The sequence below is a fragment of the Sebastes fasciatus genome, chromosome 1, assembly GCF_043250625.1.
Source record: "Sebastes fasciatus isolate fSebFas1 chromosome 1, fSebFas1.pri, whole genome shotgun sequence".
Taxonomy (NCBI): Eukaryota; Metazoa; Chordata; class Actinopteri; order Perciformes; family Sebastidae; genus Sebastes; species Sebastes fasciatus.
This window is the reverse complement of record NC_133795.1, coordinates 13,380,385-13,394,481: the sequence shown is the minus strand read 5'-3', so window position 1 is coordinate 13,394,481 and position 14,097 is coordinate 13,380,385. Positions and strand designations below refer to the sequence as shown.

The following is a 14,097-nucleotide window of genomic DNA, read 5'->3' as shown; positions in this document are numbered from 1 at the left end:
TTTAGTCTTAATATCAGACAGAGGAGATCAAGAGTTAAATATTGTAATCTGCAGTTGGGTAAATGCTATAAAAAAAATCCCAATCAATCTGATTAAAAAACATTTATTTTGACATAATCACAGGAAAAAATAGCTAACTTTTTTCAAAATATTCAAAATAAAAAAAAATATTAAATTCTAAATTACATGAAAGAATTCGATATTCACACCAGAAGGACAGTTGTTTTAACTTATTTATTTTTTTGAGGGAATGTTGGATCCTTCATTAAATATTTACTTACAATATTTACAGTAAGATATTTTACATGGCTTGGTCACATGCACATTGTCATATAAAAAAAAAAGAACTGTACACACATTTACACTCATTTAAGAGGGAGTAGTCTGTGCAATAAAAGGCACAAATGACCTTTGACCCTGCATTTATGTCCCATGAGTACATATTTCACAGACACTGCCACATATTGTATTACCATATGTGAGCTCAAGATGACAACACACGCCTGGAGAAAAATTACTTGAGCAGCTGCAGAGAAGACCTGTGTTGATGTGTGTGTGTATGTGTGTGTGTGTGTTTGTGATAGCGATTCGCCGCCGAGCAGCAAAGCAGTAAAGTGCCCTCTTGATTGTGTCTAAATGCGATTCCAACCCCTCAGCAGCCTGAGGCAAAGTTGAAAGTATTTTCAGCCGTACTGATAAAGTGAGCTGAGATGTCGCCTGACTTAGAACAGAGTGCCACAATCTGTAGGACAATCTACAATCCTCAGAATACATCTGTTACAGGATATTCAGGATATTAAGTGAATGATTATCAATGTCCTACATACACATTCTGTTTCTTTAAGGCAGTAAGGCCTGTTGGCTGAGGCACAAGGCTGAAGCTGAGTTGACTACTTGGGTTTCATTTCCTAGTGGTCATAAGACGGTTGGGCTGGGCTGGAAATGCTACAGGTGGTAATCACACAATCAGTTTGACTGGCAGCTCTCCTACTATATCTGTCATGTGGTCCTATATCTAATACCTGACAGACTGGTAACGACCACTACACATTGATTTTATTTTTGTTTGCCTGTGAACATTGGTGCAGTCTTTGTTTTGCTTTCAGCCAATAAACCATTCACTAAATTGACCATTAGCTACACCGCGACCAGTGATTGTCCAATCAAAGCTAAGCAACCATAACGGTCGATATGGTCAATCCATTGTGTCCCCAGGTGAGATCCATGGGTGCATTATTTTTTGCCACAATGTTTTCTTTTATACTACCACTCGGGGGCACCAGAGTCAGAAATCTTCAATTACACACATAGCGGCTTTAAAGAGTGAGCAAGGCATCAGCTGTTCAAGTGAGTTTTAGCTTTGGTCAAACAGCTTTCCAATTTAAAGGTGCTAAATTCGAGATTGGGAGGATTTCTATTGCCTCTGTACGGCTCTCAACATGGCGACGGCTGAGCTCGCAGCTAACGGTGCTAATGCTATGTCGCACTTCAAACGAAACAGCAACATTCTACAAGTTATTTTCAATGGAAGCCGGTGACATGAAGCTACAACCTGACACCCGACACTTGTTGCTGTGTGATGAGCATGATGTGCTACCAATAAAGTCGAGCTGGTCTCAACTTTTTTCAGCGTTCCAATGACGCTATGAATTGTTAACCAATCGTATGTTTTAACTACATCAATGAGAGCTTGAGCGACTCACCGTCAATGTAGCCGGCCACACTTACTGTTTTGTTGCTTTTGACGCTCGGAGTGGGAACGTAGCATAAAAGCGAAAACTATGGCAACACTGCTGTCAGAGCTGACAGTGTTGTGGGTGCTACGCTTCCACGACGGCACCGCCCGTCATGACGGCGTTAGCAGCTGAAACCGCCATGTGAGCACAGTGCAGAATGGCTGTGGGGCACGCTCACATGCACTAAAAGCACACGCAGCCGGCCCGGCGATGTCAACAAAGCACGGAGAAGCTCAGATTATAACACACACAGAGAGATAGAGACTTCATTCTCTGCTCAGGTATACATTACTCCTCTATATCTTCACATAGCACATAGTTTTTTACTGCTACATTGATGCTCCAGATATGGAATTTAGCACCTTTAAATTAGATGCTAATATGGGCTACGGGAACCTATAATAGATTATTTTTTTCAAATTTGGCTACAGAACATATCCCTTTCTGAGAGGACATTTCATCAAGTAGGATTTTTCCGCAGTTGCAGGAGAAATAGATTATCCTGTGCCTCCGATTATATCTTTGATATAGTAATATGGCCTGTTTGTGGTCAGTATTATTAAGAAAAATGTGTGAATATCAGCAGACAGCCAGGGAAATAAGGATGGAGATGGGCTCTCCTGAGCGTCTACAAAGATGTGCATGCTGCTCTGTCAAAGAGAATATTCTTTTTCTCAGGAAACATTTGCTATAAAAAAAGGGGGACTTTAAAGGCAGGGACATACTGGGGACTGTCTTTCTATGTCTTGACTGTTATCTTACATACTGTATCAGCACAAACATTTATATAATTGACTTCTAAACCTACTGTAGAGCTAAACCGATGTCATCTTTTCAGTACAATTTCAGTGCTTTAAGCCTCGTTTGGGACTCATAAACTCCGTCTTTGTAAACTAAGTCTAAAAATAGGCTTAATACCTATCTGGAAAACAGAGTATTCACAGCAGTGTTCATTATCCAAAGTGCATGTAATTCCTAACTTGCAGAGATGACTCTGAGGCCAGCTGATGAGGAAGACGTCAGTTAACCTCGACTAAACCTCCTCTGTAATATTTAAAACGACACGCCTATATACACATCATCAAGTAATGAAGTGGTGCTGACATCGGCAGAATACAGGCCTCAGAACTCGGGGTAACGTTGTGTGGGGCTGATCCAAGGCCAGATAATAACTTAGGGACTCTGCTTGTCAATAATAAATCTTCAAAGCAAGCATCTTTTGTGAAGCACTCTCATTTTTTTCCTGCATATTGTTTGCATAATTCATTGACTGTCAGTGCTTCAGAATCCAAACAAATGGCCAAATCCTTCTAATATTTTGATAGCAAATCCACTCAGGTGTTCGACATTAAGATTGACAATAGCATGGGGAATTAATTGCCTACTAAATAGCCATGTTTTGAGGTGACCAATCAACCGATGAGCACCACTAACCTCATGCATCCTTCAGCAAATGTACAAGCACAGGGCACCTACAGTAAGAGAGTGCCTAAAGCTACAGTACTACGAGATCTTCTCTAGCAATAAGTAGGAGTCTGGAGAAGAGAAAAAAAACTGAGATAAAGGCTGTCTTAGCTTTGTTATCACATGAAACACACCACAGAGCTGGTGAGCGGGGTCAGTTTGGCTAATGAGCACAGATAAATACATAGTGTACAGTGAAGGGCCCAGAGGAGTCTGACTCGAGGTCTGTAGTTTATAAACGTTATGGAGGTTAATTTCCCTACTGACCGCATTTTGTACCGCTCACTCCAGTTTAACTACTATACAATTACTGTATTTAATAGATATTGTAAACAAGTAATTATGGTCAAAAATCAGTGCACATCCTCTCAGAGTTGCAAGACTTTCAGCTTTGGCCAGATTGGGAAGATCATCTCATTTAAGATGTGTACATTTTGTACAGAAAAGCACAGTACGTAGATATTAAGTAAAGGGAATCAAAAGCAAGACATGAAAATGGGTCTTTTTACAAAAAGAGGTGATACATAGTTGTACCTTTTTTTTTCTCAAAATAAAAAAAAATCTCTCAAACAAGGCATTTGGTCGATTCAAAGAGCTACCTAAATTCACAGGGTCAAGTAATGACTAAAGTTTGACTAACATTATCCTTCAACTTTTACCTGAGTTTCTAAGCGTGGCAAAATATATAAAAACCAAGAACGCTTCAACAAAATCACCGCCATCCACACATTTGCATTCACTGCACCCCCCCTCCCAATATAAAACCAAAAACCCATAACATTGCTTTTGGAGAACGTAAGCAGCTTCAAACTCGTGTTGGCTACATCAACAATCGGCAGTGCATGCTCCCTCTTAGAGGAGGATTTGCAGAAAGCATGTTGAAAGTATTAACTATCTTCAGCACCTGTGACTGCTGCTTTATGACCCAAGCTTAGTTTAATTAAACTACAAATGTTTCTGGGTCTTTTATAAGGAAAAGTGCACTAAATGACCAAAGAAAATCTTTTTTTTTTCAACAGAAGGAGATTTCAGAGCTGAACAAAACTCAACTGTGCTGTGGTATTTTGATACTAACAGACATGAATTGTGTTTTTGTCAAGCTGTAAGACGTCTGTATGACAAGAAGCTTTTTTGCGTGTCATTTTGAACTGACACAAATAATAAAAGCCCAAGTTCATAAACTGAAAGTGATGCGAATGCTTGCTATTATCTGCATTCACAACAAAAAAACATAATCGAATTGACTTCTAAGACTTTGGGCTTGTAGGGAGTGTGTATGTATGCGCATATGTGTAGTGCAGTGCAGTGCTGCAGTGCGGAATTTGTTTCATTAAAGAGACACTAAATCAACACAGTGAGGGATGCCAAGACCTATCAGGCAAGATGGATAACCGAAACATCCACTGAAATCTTGTGTTTGTGCATGTGTGTGTGTTGCCCACGCACATAATCCGCCACATAAACAGATTTGTACATCAGTGCACGGGTACAGGAAGTTTCTCTCGCTCTTTAAATGTAGCAGCAAATAGTGGGTGGAAGAAAATTGGGATTCTAATAAGAAATCTCTCTCAGTTATGACCTACTTTCCCCCCCAAGTAATCTTGCCTGAAAAGCAGCCTGAGCTTCGAGACCTCTAATTAAATTGGCTTCCTAGAGAAGTTCAGTAGCGAGGAAGGAGGTGGGCTCTTCAGTAAGGCTGGTCAGTCTGATACAGTGGCTAACCTTAAAGATCAGAGTGGAGCAGGAAGCAGCCAGGGGGGAACTGGTAGGGCTCCTATTACCATTTGTGTGGAGGATAAATGGCAGGTATGGGCCACATACCTGCAGGATGCTTGAGATAATGATCTAGCACTTTGGCCTCAATGAATTACCTGACTCACAAATGTCTTAGGGAGCGTGTGCTGTAGGTACGCACTGTCTCAGGTGCATCTGAATGGGCTGTTTTCTTTATTTTTGCCGCCGTTAGCACTTTACAGAGCAGATATTACAATCCGTTCAGATCCTCCGGGGCCAGTGCTACCTTAGTTGTGCTACTGGACGTGTGCTTTCCTGTTTGCAGGGTCAGCAGCTAGACAGTCTTATAGCCAGAGGGCCACAGAGGACACATCCACACAGAGATGAAGAGCCAGGCATTAAATAAAGGTTTCAGAATGTCAAGCACCAGGTTTGTACAGAGACCCGTAAAAATGTTCCCCTTCCTACCTCACACCAAAGTCCAAAGCATCTGAGGTAGGGGAAATAATGAATTAGGAAAAGTCATTTAAAAAAAAATTAACGACTTGTGGAACACAGTAAAGTTTCAGTGGTTTACCGAGAACAACTTGAAATAAAAGTGATTGGAGGGCGTTTCCGGTGTAACATGGTGTAATTGTCCAGTGATGTCTAACCCAAGATCAACAATTTTCTATCGATCATCTACCACAATGAGCCCAGCGCGTGACCCTCCAATGACTTCAGCATCAGAACAACGCTAATGAACACTAACAGTCCTGAAAGGAGGAACAGGAGGAAAAAGGTCAGAGGTCCCAGTTGTTAGTTAACGTCCCTCTGGGATTTAAATTCGCCCCGCGTCACGACTTTCAGACTCGATACATAAATACACGTCTGTGAGCAAATTCATCTCTCGCTGTTCCACAAGGATTCGGAAACCTTGGTGAAAGAACCGAAGGACACTTTTTTCTTTTCCTTTTAATACCAGGCTGTGGTAGTTTTCATGTCAGGAGAGAGACATTGTTCTGCCTGGTGTATCCACGGCTGGGTAGATGCGGTATGTTGTCCGAGCATCACACCTGAATGGCACTTTAAAATTGGCAGTAAAACAAAAAATATCTGAAAGGCAAATAGTTTTTTGCCTTCGAATACATATTCCGCCTCAGCTTTGTCATTTTTCACCTTGACAAATAAAAAATCACCTTGACTGCCTTGGAAACTTATTCACATCTCATTGTTAGAAGTGAGCAGGTCGCAGATCGGTGGCTGAAGTTGCAGCAGGATGGCCGACAAAGGAACCACTTCGGCTGTCACCTCTTCCTCCACACCTTTGACGACCAGATCTTCACTGTCTTGTCGCTAGAGAGAGAGAGAGAGAGAGACAAAGAGAGGGTGGGATGATGAGCAAAGGGAAGCAAAAAGAACACTACAAAAGGGAGAAAATAACAGAACATCAATCAGGCAGTCTTCCCTTTCAAAACAATCCATTGCACATCAGACACAGCACAAAGAGATTCACTTCAAAGTGCACTTCACACACACACACTTCATTAAAGTGTGCTCATGGTGTCAGTAAAAAAAACACACCTCTCCAACCTCTCAGAAAAGTGTCGAAATACGTATGACTCTAAAGTCCGCAACAAGTAAATCTAATCAACCTGCCCACAACTCTGCTCCCAACTGACCAGGCAATTTAATTTCCTGCACGTTCCCGGGGTGCTAATCATAACACCTTGTACCGGTCACTTAGGCAATACCCAGGACAGCATCGCATTTTCCATTAACACTAGCTAAAGAAGTTAGCTGTGCTCTTTGAGTGGTGTTAGGAGATGCTAAATGTCAATTGAGTGGATTCTGTCTGAAAGGATCATGCTGAAGGTGTTAAAGCTGAAGTTGGTAACTTTCAGCAAATATGATAAAAAAAAGTTAGTTTTATAAAACTGTCACTATATCCTGGCAGTGGTGAATGAGACATATAAGCTCGTGATGGCATTTGCAAGATTTCACAGCACCAAAGGAAAACAGCCAATCAGAGTCAAGCAGTCTCTGAAGCAGCTGTCAATCACTGCTCGTGAAACTCGTGAACTGATGATCAAACTTTCAAACTAGGCAGCGCCGATCAAATATGAATCAAGATTCTGTTACTGTAATGCCTATTTCTCTGCTCAAATGTTTTCAGAAACATATTTTAGTGTCCTGCTCAGCTGTAAAATGCCTCTGATTGGTTATTTTGGTTTGGTTAGGGCACGGAAGAAAACTTGCAAATGTCATCAGGAGCACTAGCAGAAGACAGATTATCTCGGCCAATTTAGAGTCAAATATAGTGCCAGTTTTATATAAATAACTTTTTATCATAATACCTCAAAGTGCCCGACTGCAGCTTTAAATAAATAGTTCCACTTTTTGAGAAATACTCTTATTGGCCAGAGTAAGATGAGAACATTGACACCACTCTTGTGTCTGTACGTTAAGTATGAAGCTAAAGCCAGCAGGCACACTGGAAACATAGGGAGACGGCAAGCCTCGTTGACCAAAGGTGACAAAATCCACCAGCACCTCTAAGCCTCACAAATTAAGAAATGATATCTCATTTGGTTAATCCCAATGAAAACTGAAGTGTACAAACGTCAACGGCGGTTTTACAGGAGGTTACATGCCGGACTAGATAGTGCCAGGCTAGTCATTTCCCCCCGTTTACAGTCTTTATGCTAATGACATTTGCTGGCTGTAACCTTACAGTGAATGGACAGAACATGTAATAAGACCTGGATATGGCGTGGCCACTAAGTCTTACTTAAAAATTTTTCCAGTGGCCACTCGCAGTATTGCAGTGAAAAATCCCCCTGTGGTCCAAAAAGCATTTTCCCCCATAGACCACCATTATAAAAGAGACGTTTGTAAAACTGTTGACAGGATTATGAATCTTTCTATTATGAATTTCTGATCCATGGAGGTTTTATATTTGTAAAACTTTTTTAGCCGAGAAAAGCGATTCAAAATCTGTGACGTAATCACAATGTAAAGTCTATGGGCCGAGCAGGGCCAGCGGGAGAAACACTATTGTGCATATTCAGTGGGCCGAGTGTACCCCGTAAGTACACCCAGAAGATAGACATTTTTTTCGGCGTATGCGGCATGCGAACAATTCTCCTTGGAATGAATAGCCGTCATCTTGGGGTCCGGTATTTACCAAAAAAGTAGAACAACAGGAGCAACAGACTAATTTGTATTTGCACACAAGAAAAAACAAGTTATTTTGAGCAGAACTATGAGTCACTTGTTCAGTCACTGAGAAGCTGTTTGTCTTAGCGGAGGCAGTGATCTGCAAATGAACCAGCAACCACAATAAAGGTTTTAAAAATAGAAGTCAAACATCATCAGCAGCAGCAGCGTGTTAAAAAGCAAAATAACAAAAAAAAAAACAGCAGAAAAGAATGATAGAAGAATTAGAGCAAAGAAACAGGATAGCAACAGAACAGGAACAAACAGAAAAGTGCAGGCACCACCCAGGTAAAGAAAAACAAAAGTAGGAGAAAAGAAACGCAGCAAGGGGGGAAAAAAAGGGTGGAAATGAGTTAAGAGAGTACCAGAGGAAGGGAGGGTTGGTGAGCGGAGAAGAGGCAATCATGGGAGGCTGGTGGCTCGGCCCTTGATGGCCAGGACCCGTCGAGGAAGACACGGGGTCAAGCCTGGCACATAGCTCCACAACTTCACCCTGCAGTCACTGGGGTCGAGGAGGAGGAGGAGGAGGAGGGGGAGGAAGGTGAAGAACAGGAGAAGTGGGAAGGCAGAGTTTAAGAGATCAAACGAGAAAATATTTGTCCACAGAAAAGATGACGGAGGCGGTGAGAGATGATAAAGATTAAAGAAGTGAGAAAAGGAGAAGAGTTTCTCCCATTTTTTCCTGTTAAAAGTTTTTTTTTGGTGGGGAGTTTTTCCTTATCCGATGAGAGGGTCGTACTGTAAAGGACAGAAGGTGTCGTAGATTGTAAAGCCCACTGAGGCAAATTTGTGATTTTGGGCTATACAAATAAAATTGACTTGACTTGACTTGACTGGAGAAGACAGGAGGAAGAGAAAGTAGAAAGTTAGTCGACTTCAGTGAAAGCCCACCAGCTGAATGGGAAGTGAAAAAGAATGAATACAGAATGTTCCCCTCAGATACACCAAACCGTAAACAAGCATTATCTGATGCAGCTATGAGCTCAGCAAAACACAGATTTGGAGAAAAACGGGATGTAGTACAGTATAACCCTCTCTGAGCTACAGAGGCTGACACACACCTGCAGATTAATGCTTGAGATGAAACAAGCATGAATCATAATACAGTATTTCACACACATTTTCTCTCTTTCTCTGTACAAGTTCAAAAAACTAAAATATAAACATTATGTTTTCCAGTTCTCAACCTCCAACTCCTTCTGATATGGTTAGCATTATTCTATATTTTTGCTATTGTCAACAAATTCCACAAAGAGACCAAAACCAACAATTTCTCATTTGTTTCTTACTTTCTTACTTTGGTCATAAATGTATAGTTTAATTTTTTATTTAAAGGCCAAGTCATTTCTTAAAACAGCAGGGTGCTGTAGTTTTTAAGGAAACGTTACTCAAACAGGAGCAAACAGTGCATTTGTTAAGGACTATTTTCAGCAGCGGATTAACACACATTTGGTGCTCTAGTGAGTATTTACAGCAGCAGACGGCGTATGTGGGACTGATACATGTTTTTAGTAGTTTTTAAACAACAATCAGGCTCTAAGGCACAGAGGAATAAGACATATCAGGAAGGCAATACATGTTAGCTGGATCAATCCAGTGTCTGCTTTGGTCTTTTCACGGAATTAATAGACAAAAAGAAAAAATGTAGAATATCGCCCGTCTTATCTTCTAACACTTGTGTATGTATCAGTTGAAAGCTGATGGTACTTTAATCTACGCACACTTTCATTGCAGTAATTTGTTGTGAATAAATAATAAATAAATGGTTTCTTTAACTCTCGACAAAGGTAATAATCTTAGTCTTAATCTAAAATTAGTTTTATGCCCATTAATCCCTTCACTAGACAGATAAAGAACAATTAAAAAATAAATACAATTTGATGAACACAGTCCACAGCATTTCTTTTTTTTTTTTTTACCTGGACGCAGTGAAGATCTGTCTTGAGTTGGTACATATGGCGTTAATGGGGCTTTCATGACCTCTGACCTCTCCTATGGGGGTGAAGTTCTCTACGTTCCACACCTTCAGCATGCCGCCCCGACAGGCGCTCAGCAGCATGGGTCGGCCCGGGACATACGCCAGAGCGCACACCCAGTCCTTATGGGCGTTGGGGATTTGCTGCAGAGTCAAAGCAGAGAGACAAAAAGTCAGAGAGTGATAAAGATATTACATCTCATGTTTTTACATAAAAAATACAGGAATGTGAGTCATCTGGGTTATTGCGTTCTTAAAATAGCAGCAGAAAAACATAAATGTTTCACTAATGGATGTAAATCATCGCCAGTGAAAACGTTTATTCCCACAATGGAAAATGCGCTAATACTGTATTTAGACTCAGTGATACCGTAGTTAATCTTAGCTCATGTGTCAAACATGATTCATTAACTGAGAATGGATTCATATGTTTTTTGTTTAATAAGATAATAACTCTGATATGAGCCGCTTTTTCATAAACTGGAGAGAAATGGCAAAGACAGCATTTGTGGCCCGTAGCGTTTGTGGAGAATCATAAAAGTTTGTAGGAAGTGTTTCAATTGTTTTGATTTTGCATAGCATAGCAAGTATTTGGCAACGTGTGATGGTTAATTTTATGAGTAATTTCAGCCCTATGGGCAGGCCTAGTCTCTATATGACCTTTAAGAGATTCAAACTATTTTCTGCTATTTTATTGGATTAATTGTTCCTGCAGCTCATCTCCACACTTCTGCTGCGAGGAACAAACTGTAACGCAGCTTCTAAATTGACATCACACTTTTTACCACACATTTTTCTATTAATTAAAGACAAAACGAAGAACAGAGTGAACCACGTCTAGGATGACACAGCACTGCGGAGGTGAGATGTTAAACCTAATCAGTGTCTTTAAATACAGAACAAATATGCAAAAAGCAATTTGGATTTTACACGAGGCTCTAACAAACTTTGAGTTTTGCTGCTGTTGTTTTTTTTATTTTTTTTATTATGATTCTGTTTATCTCAACCAACTGGGCTGCAGATTAATTTAGCTCTAAACAGAGGAACACATGCACAGGGAGATAACTTTTATTACGTTTATCCATTTTTTTCATGTTGTGTTTGATTTGCTTCTGCCATTAATTATTTTCCTGTTGCATTTTGAGATTAGCTTTCAACCAAAATAACATTGCAAATAAAGTTCCTTTCCATTATTGTTTCCATCAGGTACCTCACACACTGATTTGTTTTTCTTTCTGTGAATGTTTTCCGCATTGCAGTTAGTCTGCTCTACTTTTTATAGGCAGTAAGTTATACATTTTAAATCTATTCCTCATTTGCATGCAGCTCTATTTTAGCCTTATGTCTTGTGATCTAAACAAATAAGCTTTCTGAGCAAATAAATGAGTATTATTTTACTGATTTCACCTTGAAGCAGAGTTCCAACTTGTTTTCTGTTCAGTGATTCTTACGGAGCAATAGTCCGAGCCAAGCAGAGTGACATTATCCAAATGGCTATAATTTGCTATGTACCACATAATCTAGTGCAGATATCACATTGCTTTGTATAAACAAAGCTGTATATTTAAAAACAGCATGAGTAGCTCAAGAATTTATGATTCGCAATACAACAAAATAAGCACTATTTGAGACGATACATTCTCCCGCTGGTACTATCCATTCAGACACAGAAACAGCAAACTGTTGACACAAATTGATACAGATGGACAGAAACAACGTGACAATTCACAGACAACAGTGTAGACAGCAGGCAGGTAGAATGAACTCCTGGATTCATGCTGCTTACACAAAAAATCTACTTAAAGGTTTGAAAGATTGTGTTTATGACGCTTTTAACTGTTCTGTGTGTTTATGTGGCCTTCCTGTATGCCTCTCATTGCAGAAAACAAGGATTTGCTGACCATTGACACAATAGGTTTTGTCCATTCTCTATTAGAGCTAGACTGATAAACTGGCCGGGCTATTTCGTCCGATATTAATCAATTGTTTAATAAGCAAACAAGTAATGTCAGTACAGAAATGCTACAGATATATTTGAGGTAATTTAGAAGCTCCATTACATAGTTTGAGAGAGCACTGACAAGTTTATTGTCCAAATGGGGGGAGTTATGCGTTTATGTAACATATTGAATATTGACTGATATATCTTTGTTGATTTTTTAAAACTCTCCATCAGCCTTGAAAATCCAGTATGAGTCGGGCTCTTTTCTTGTCTTATTATCAATGCTGTTTTGTGTGAAGATCTCAGCAGGTTGGTGGTTTCGGAGCTACTGGATCTGGTATCAGTCATTACAGTATGCCATGTTCAATGCTGCTAGTTTACATGCAGATTGGTAAAGGTAGGGTCGGTAATGCTGAGAAACTAGCAACAGTACACTAGATTCTAAAAATGATCCAACCGAAAATCCCAGCCTAGTGTTGCCAACTCTTTTCCAATGAAAGTACCTCGCAGCACTAGCTCCAAACGTTTCTAAATCTAGTGAGAAAGTTGCAACACCGACAGTCCGTTGCTTCACACCTCCCTCCAAAGCCACTTTCCCAAAATTATCATTAGGAACGTAATGAAGGTAAACAACGAACATGGCTATTGTTAGTACTCACAGCTGTCAAGCTAGCAGCTTGTGGAAGACGCACAATGAGAGCACAAGCAGAGTGTGTGCACGTAGGCAGACAGGTTTATTACAGTTCTGCGACAGCCACAGATACCAGATCTTTTTCTCTTTTTTTAGTCAGAGCATTTGATTTATTGATCGCTGTCGGTACGTAATGAGAACACTACCAACGCTACCTTTAATTTATGTGCAGAGCTGGATGAAGTTGATTACTTTTTCTTAGCTCCTATAAATTAAACGTAATCTGCATTTCCTTCTTGTCAAAAACTAACATGATTGTTGGTTTACATGTATTTCAAACTAATTGAATACAATATTAAATGGGTTTAAAATATAGCGCCGTTTCAGTATAATCTATTAGAAGCTCCCTCCATGACAGCTTGACAACTTGACAGCTCCCTAATTCCAGGAGGTCAGCAGAGTTTTGTCATTCATAGTAGGACTAGGGAGCTATAGGCCAGAAAAGGCTGAGAAATTAGAAATCCTTCCTTAACACAAAAGGAAAATGGAGAAAACTAGGGATGCACCAATCTGACTTTTTCAGTCCCGATACCGATACCTTGGCTTTGGGTATCCGCCGATAGCGATTACCGATCCAATACCAGTGTTTAATTAATACGCTGTATGCCTCACTGTGTGGAAGTGACTGGGATCATTCTTTTATGTGTAAGACAGCATCAGGCTTGACTGAAACATTGTTTTCTTAACTTCGTAAAACAAAATATGTAACAAATGAATACATATAAATGTATCAAATTGTTATTTATTATTAAAATAATAAATTATACACCGCAACTAAAAAACATCTTCAAAATTAACAGGAATTACAACTCAAGTGTATACCCGTTTTAATGCAGCAACAAAATGGTCAAAACTTAAACAGGAATTTAAATTCTAGTATATAATGTATATAGTATATTAACACAGAACTGAATTGAATAGATCGTCCCCATTGTCACGATACCCGATCCAGCTATTTGAGTCAGTATCGGCCCGATATCCGGCATCGGTATTGGTGCATCCCTAGAGGAATCCCCCACCCCTGAATCCACGGGTAGTTGGGAGTTCAATAAGAGCTGTAAAAGGGGAATAATAGCAAGTACAAAAAATAAGTTGTTCTCACATATATTACACCTACCTCGCTATCTGTAACAACTTAACACCCGAGGGTAAAAATGTGTCGCGCTTTCCAACACCTCATCGAGAGCAACACCACACTACGGCAACAGTCGCACAAGCATGTCGGACAACCAGTAAAACACACACAAACTTGAAATTGTTTTTGGAAGGGATATTATTTATCAAGCAATTGGGAATTACCAAACTACAGTGTTGAGTAATTATAAATAAATTGCTTCACATATTCCCCCAAGAAACA

The 14,097-nt window shown here is 39.9% G+C and overlaps 1 protein-coding gene across 7 annotated transcripts in view; it reads right to left on the bottom strand.

Annotated features, from left to right (window-relative positions):
- Positions 1–215: 215 nt before the first annotated feature.
- kif21b (kinesin family member 21B) overlaps positions 216–14,097 on the bottom strand; it is a 77,636-nt gene continuing 63,754 nt past the window's right edge. For 5 of the 7 annotated variants that reach the window (XM_074630335.1, XM_074630355.1, XM_074630372.1 and 2 more), the window contains 3 exons: positions 10,052–10,251; positions 8,498–8,634; positions 216–6,269 (listed from right to left, as the gene is read on the bottom strand). In XM_074630335.1, the coding sequence (XP_074486436.1) occupies positions 8,535–8,634; positions 10,052–10,251 (300 nt within the window). In that variant the 3' untranslated portion in view covers positions 216–6,269; positions 8,498–8,534. The remainder of the gene's footprint in view (positions 6,270–8,497; positions 8,635–10,051; positions 10,252–14,097) is intronic. The other 2 variants (XM_074630362.1, XM_074630379.1) reach the window with 1 other exon arrangement.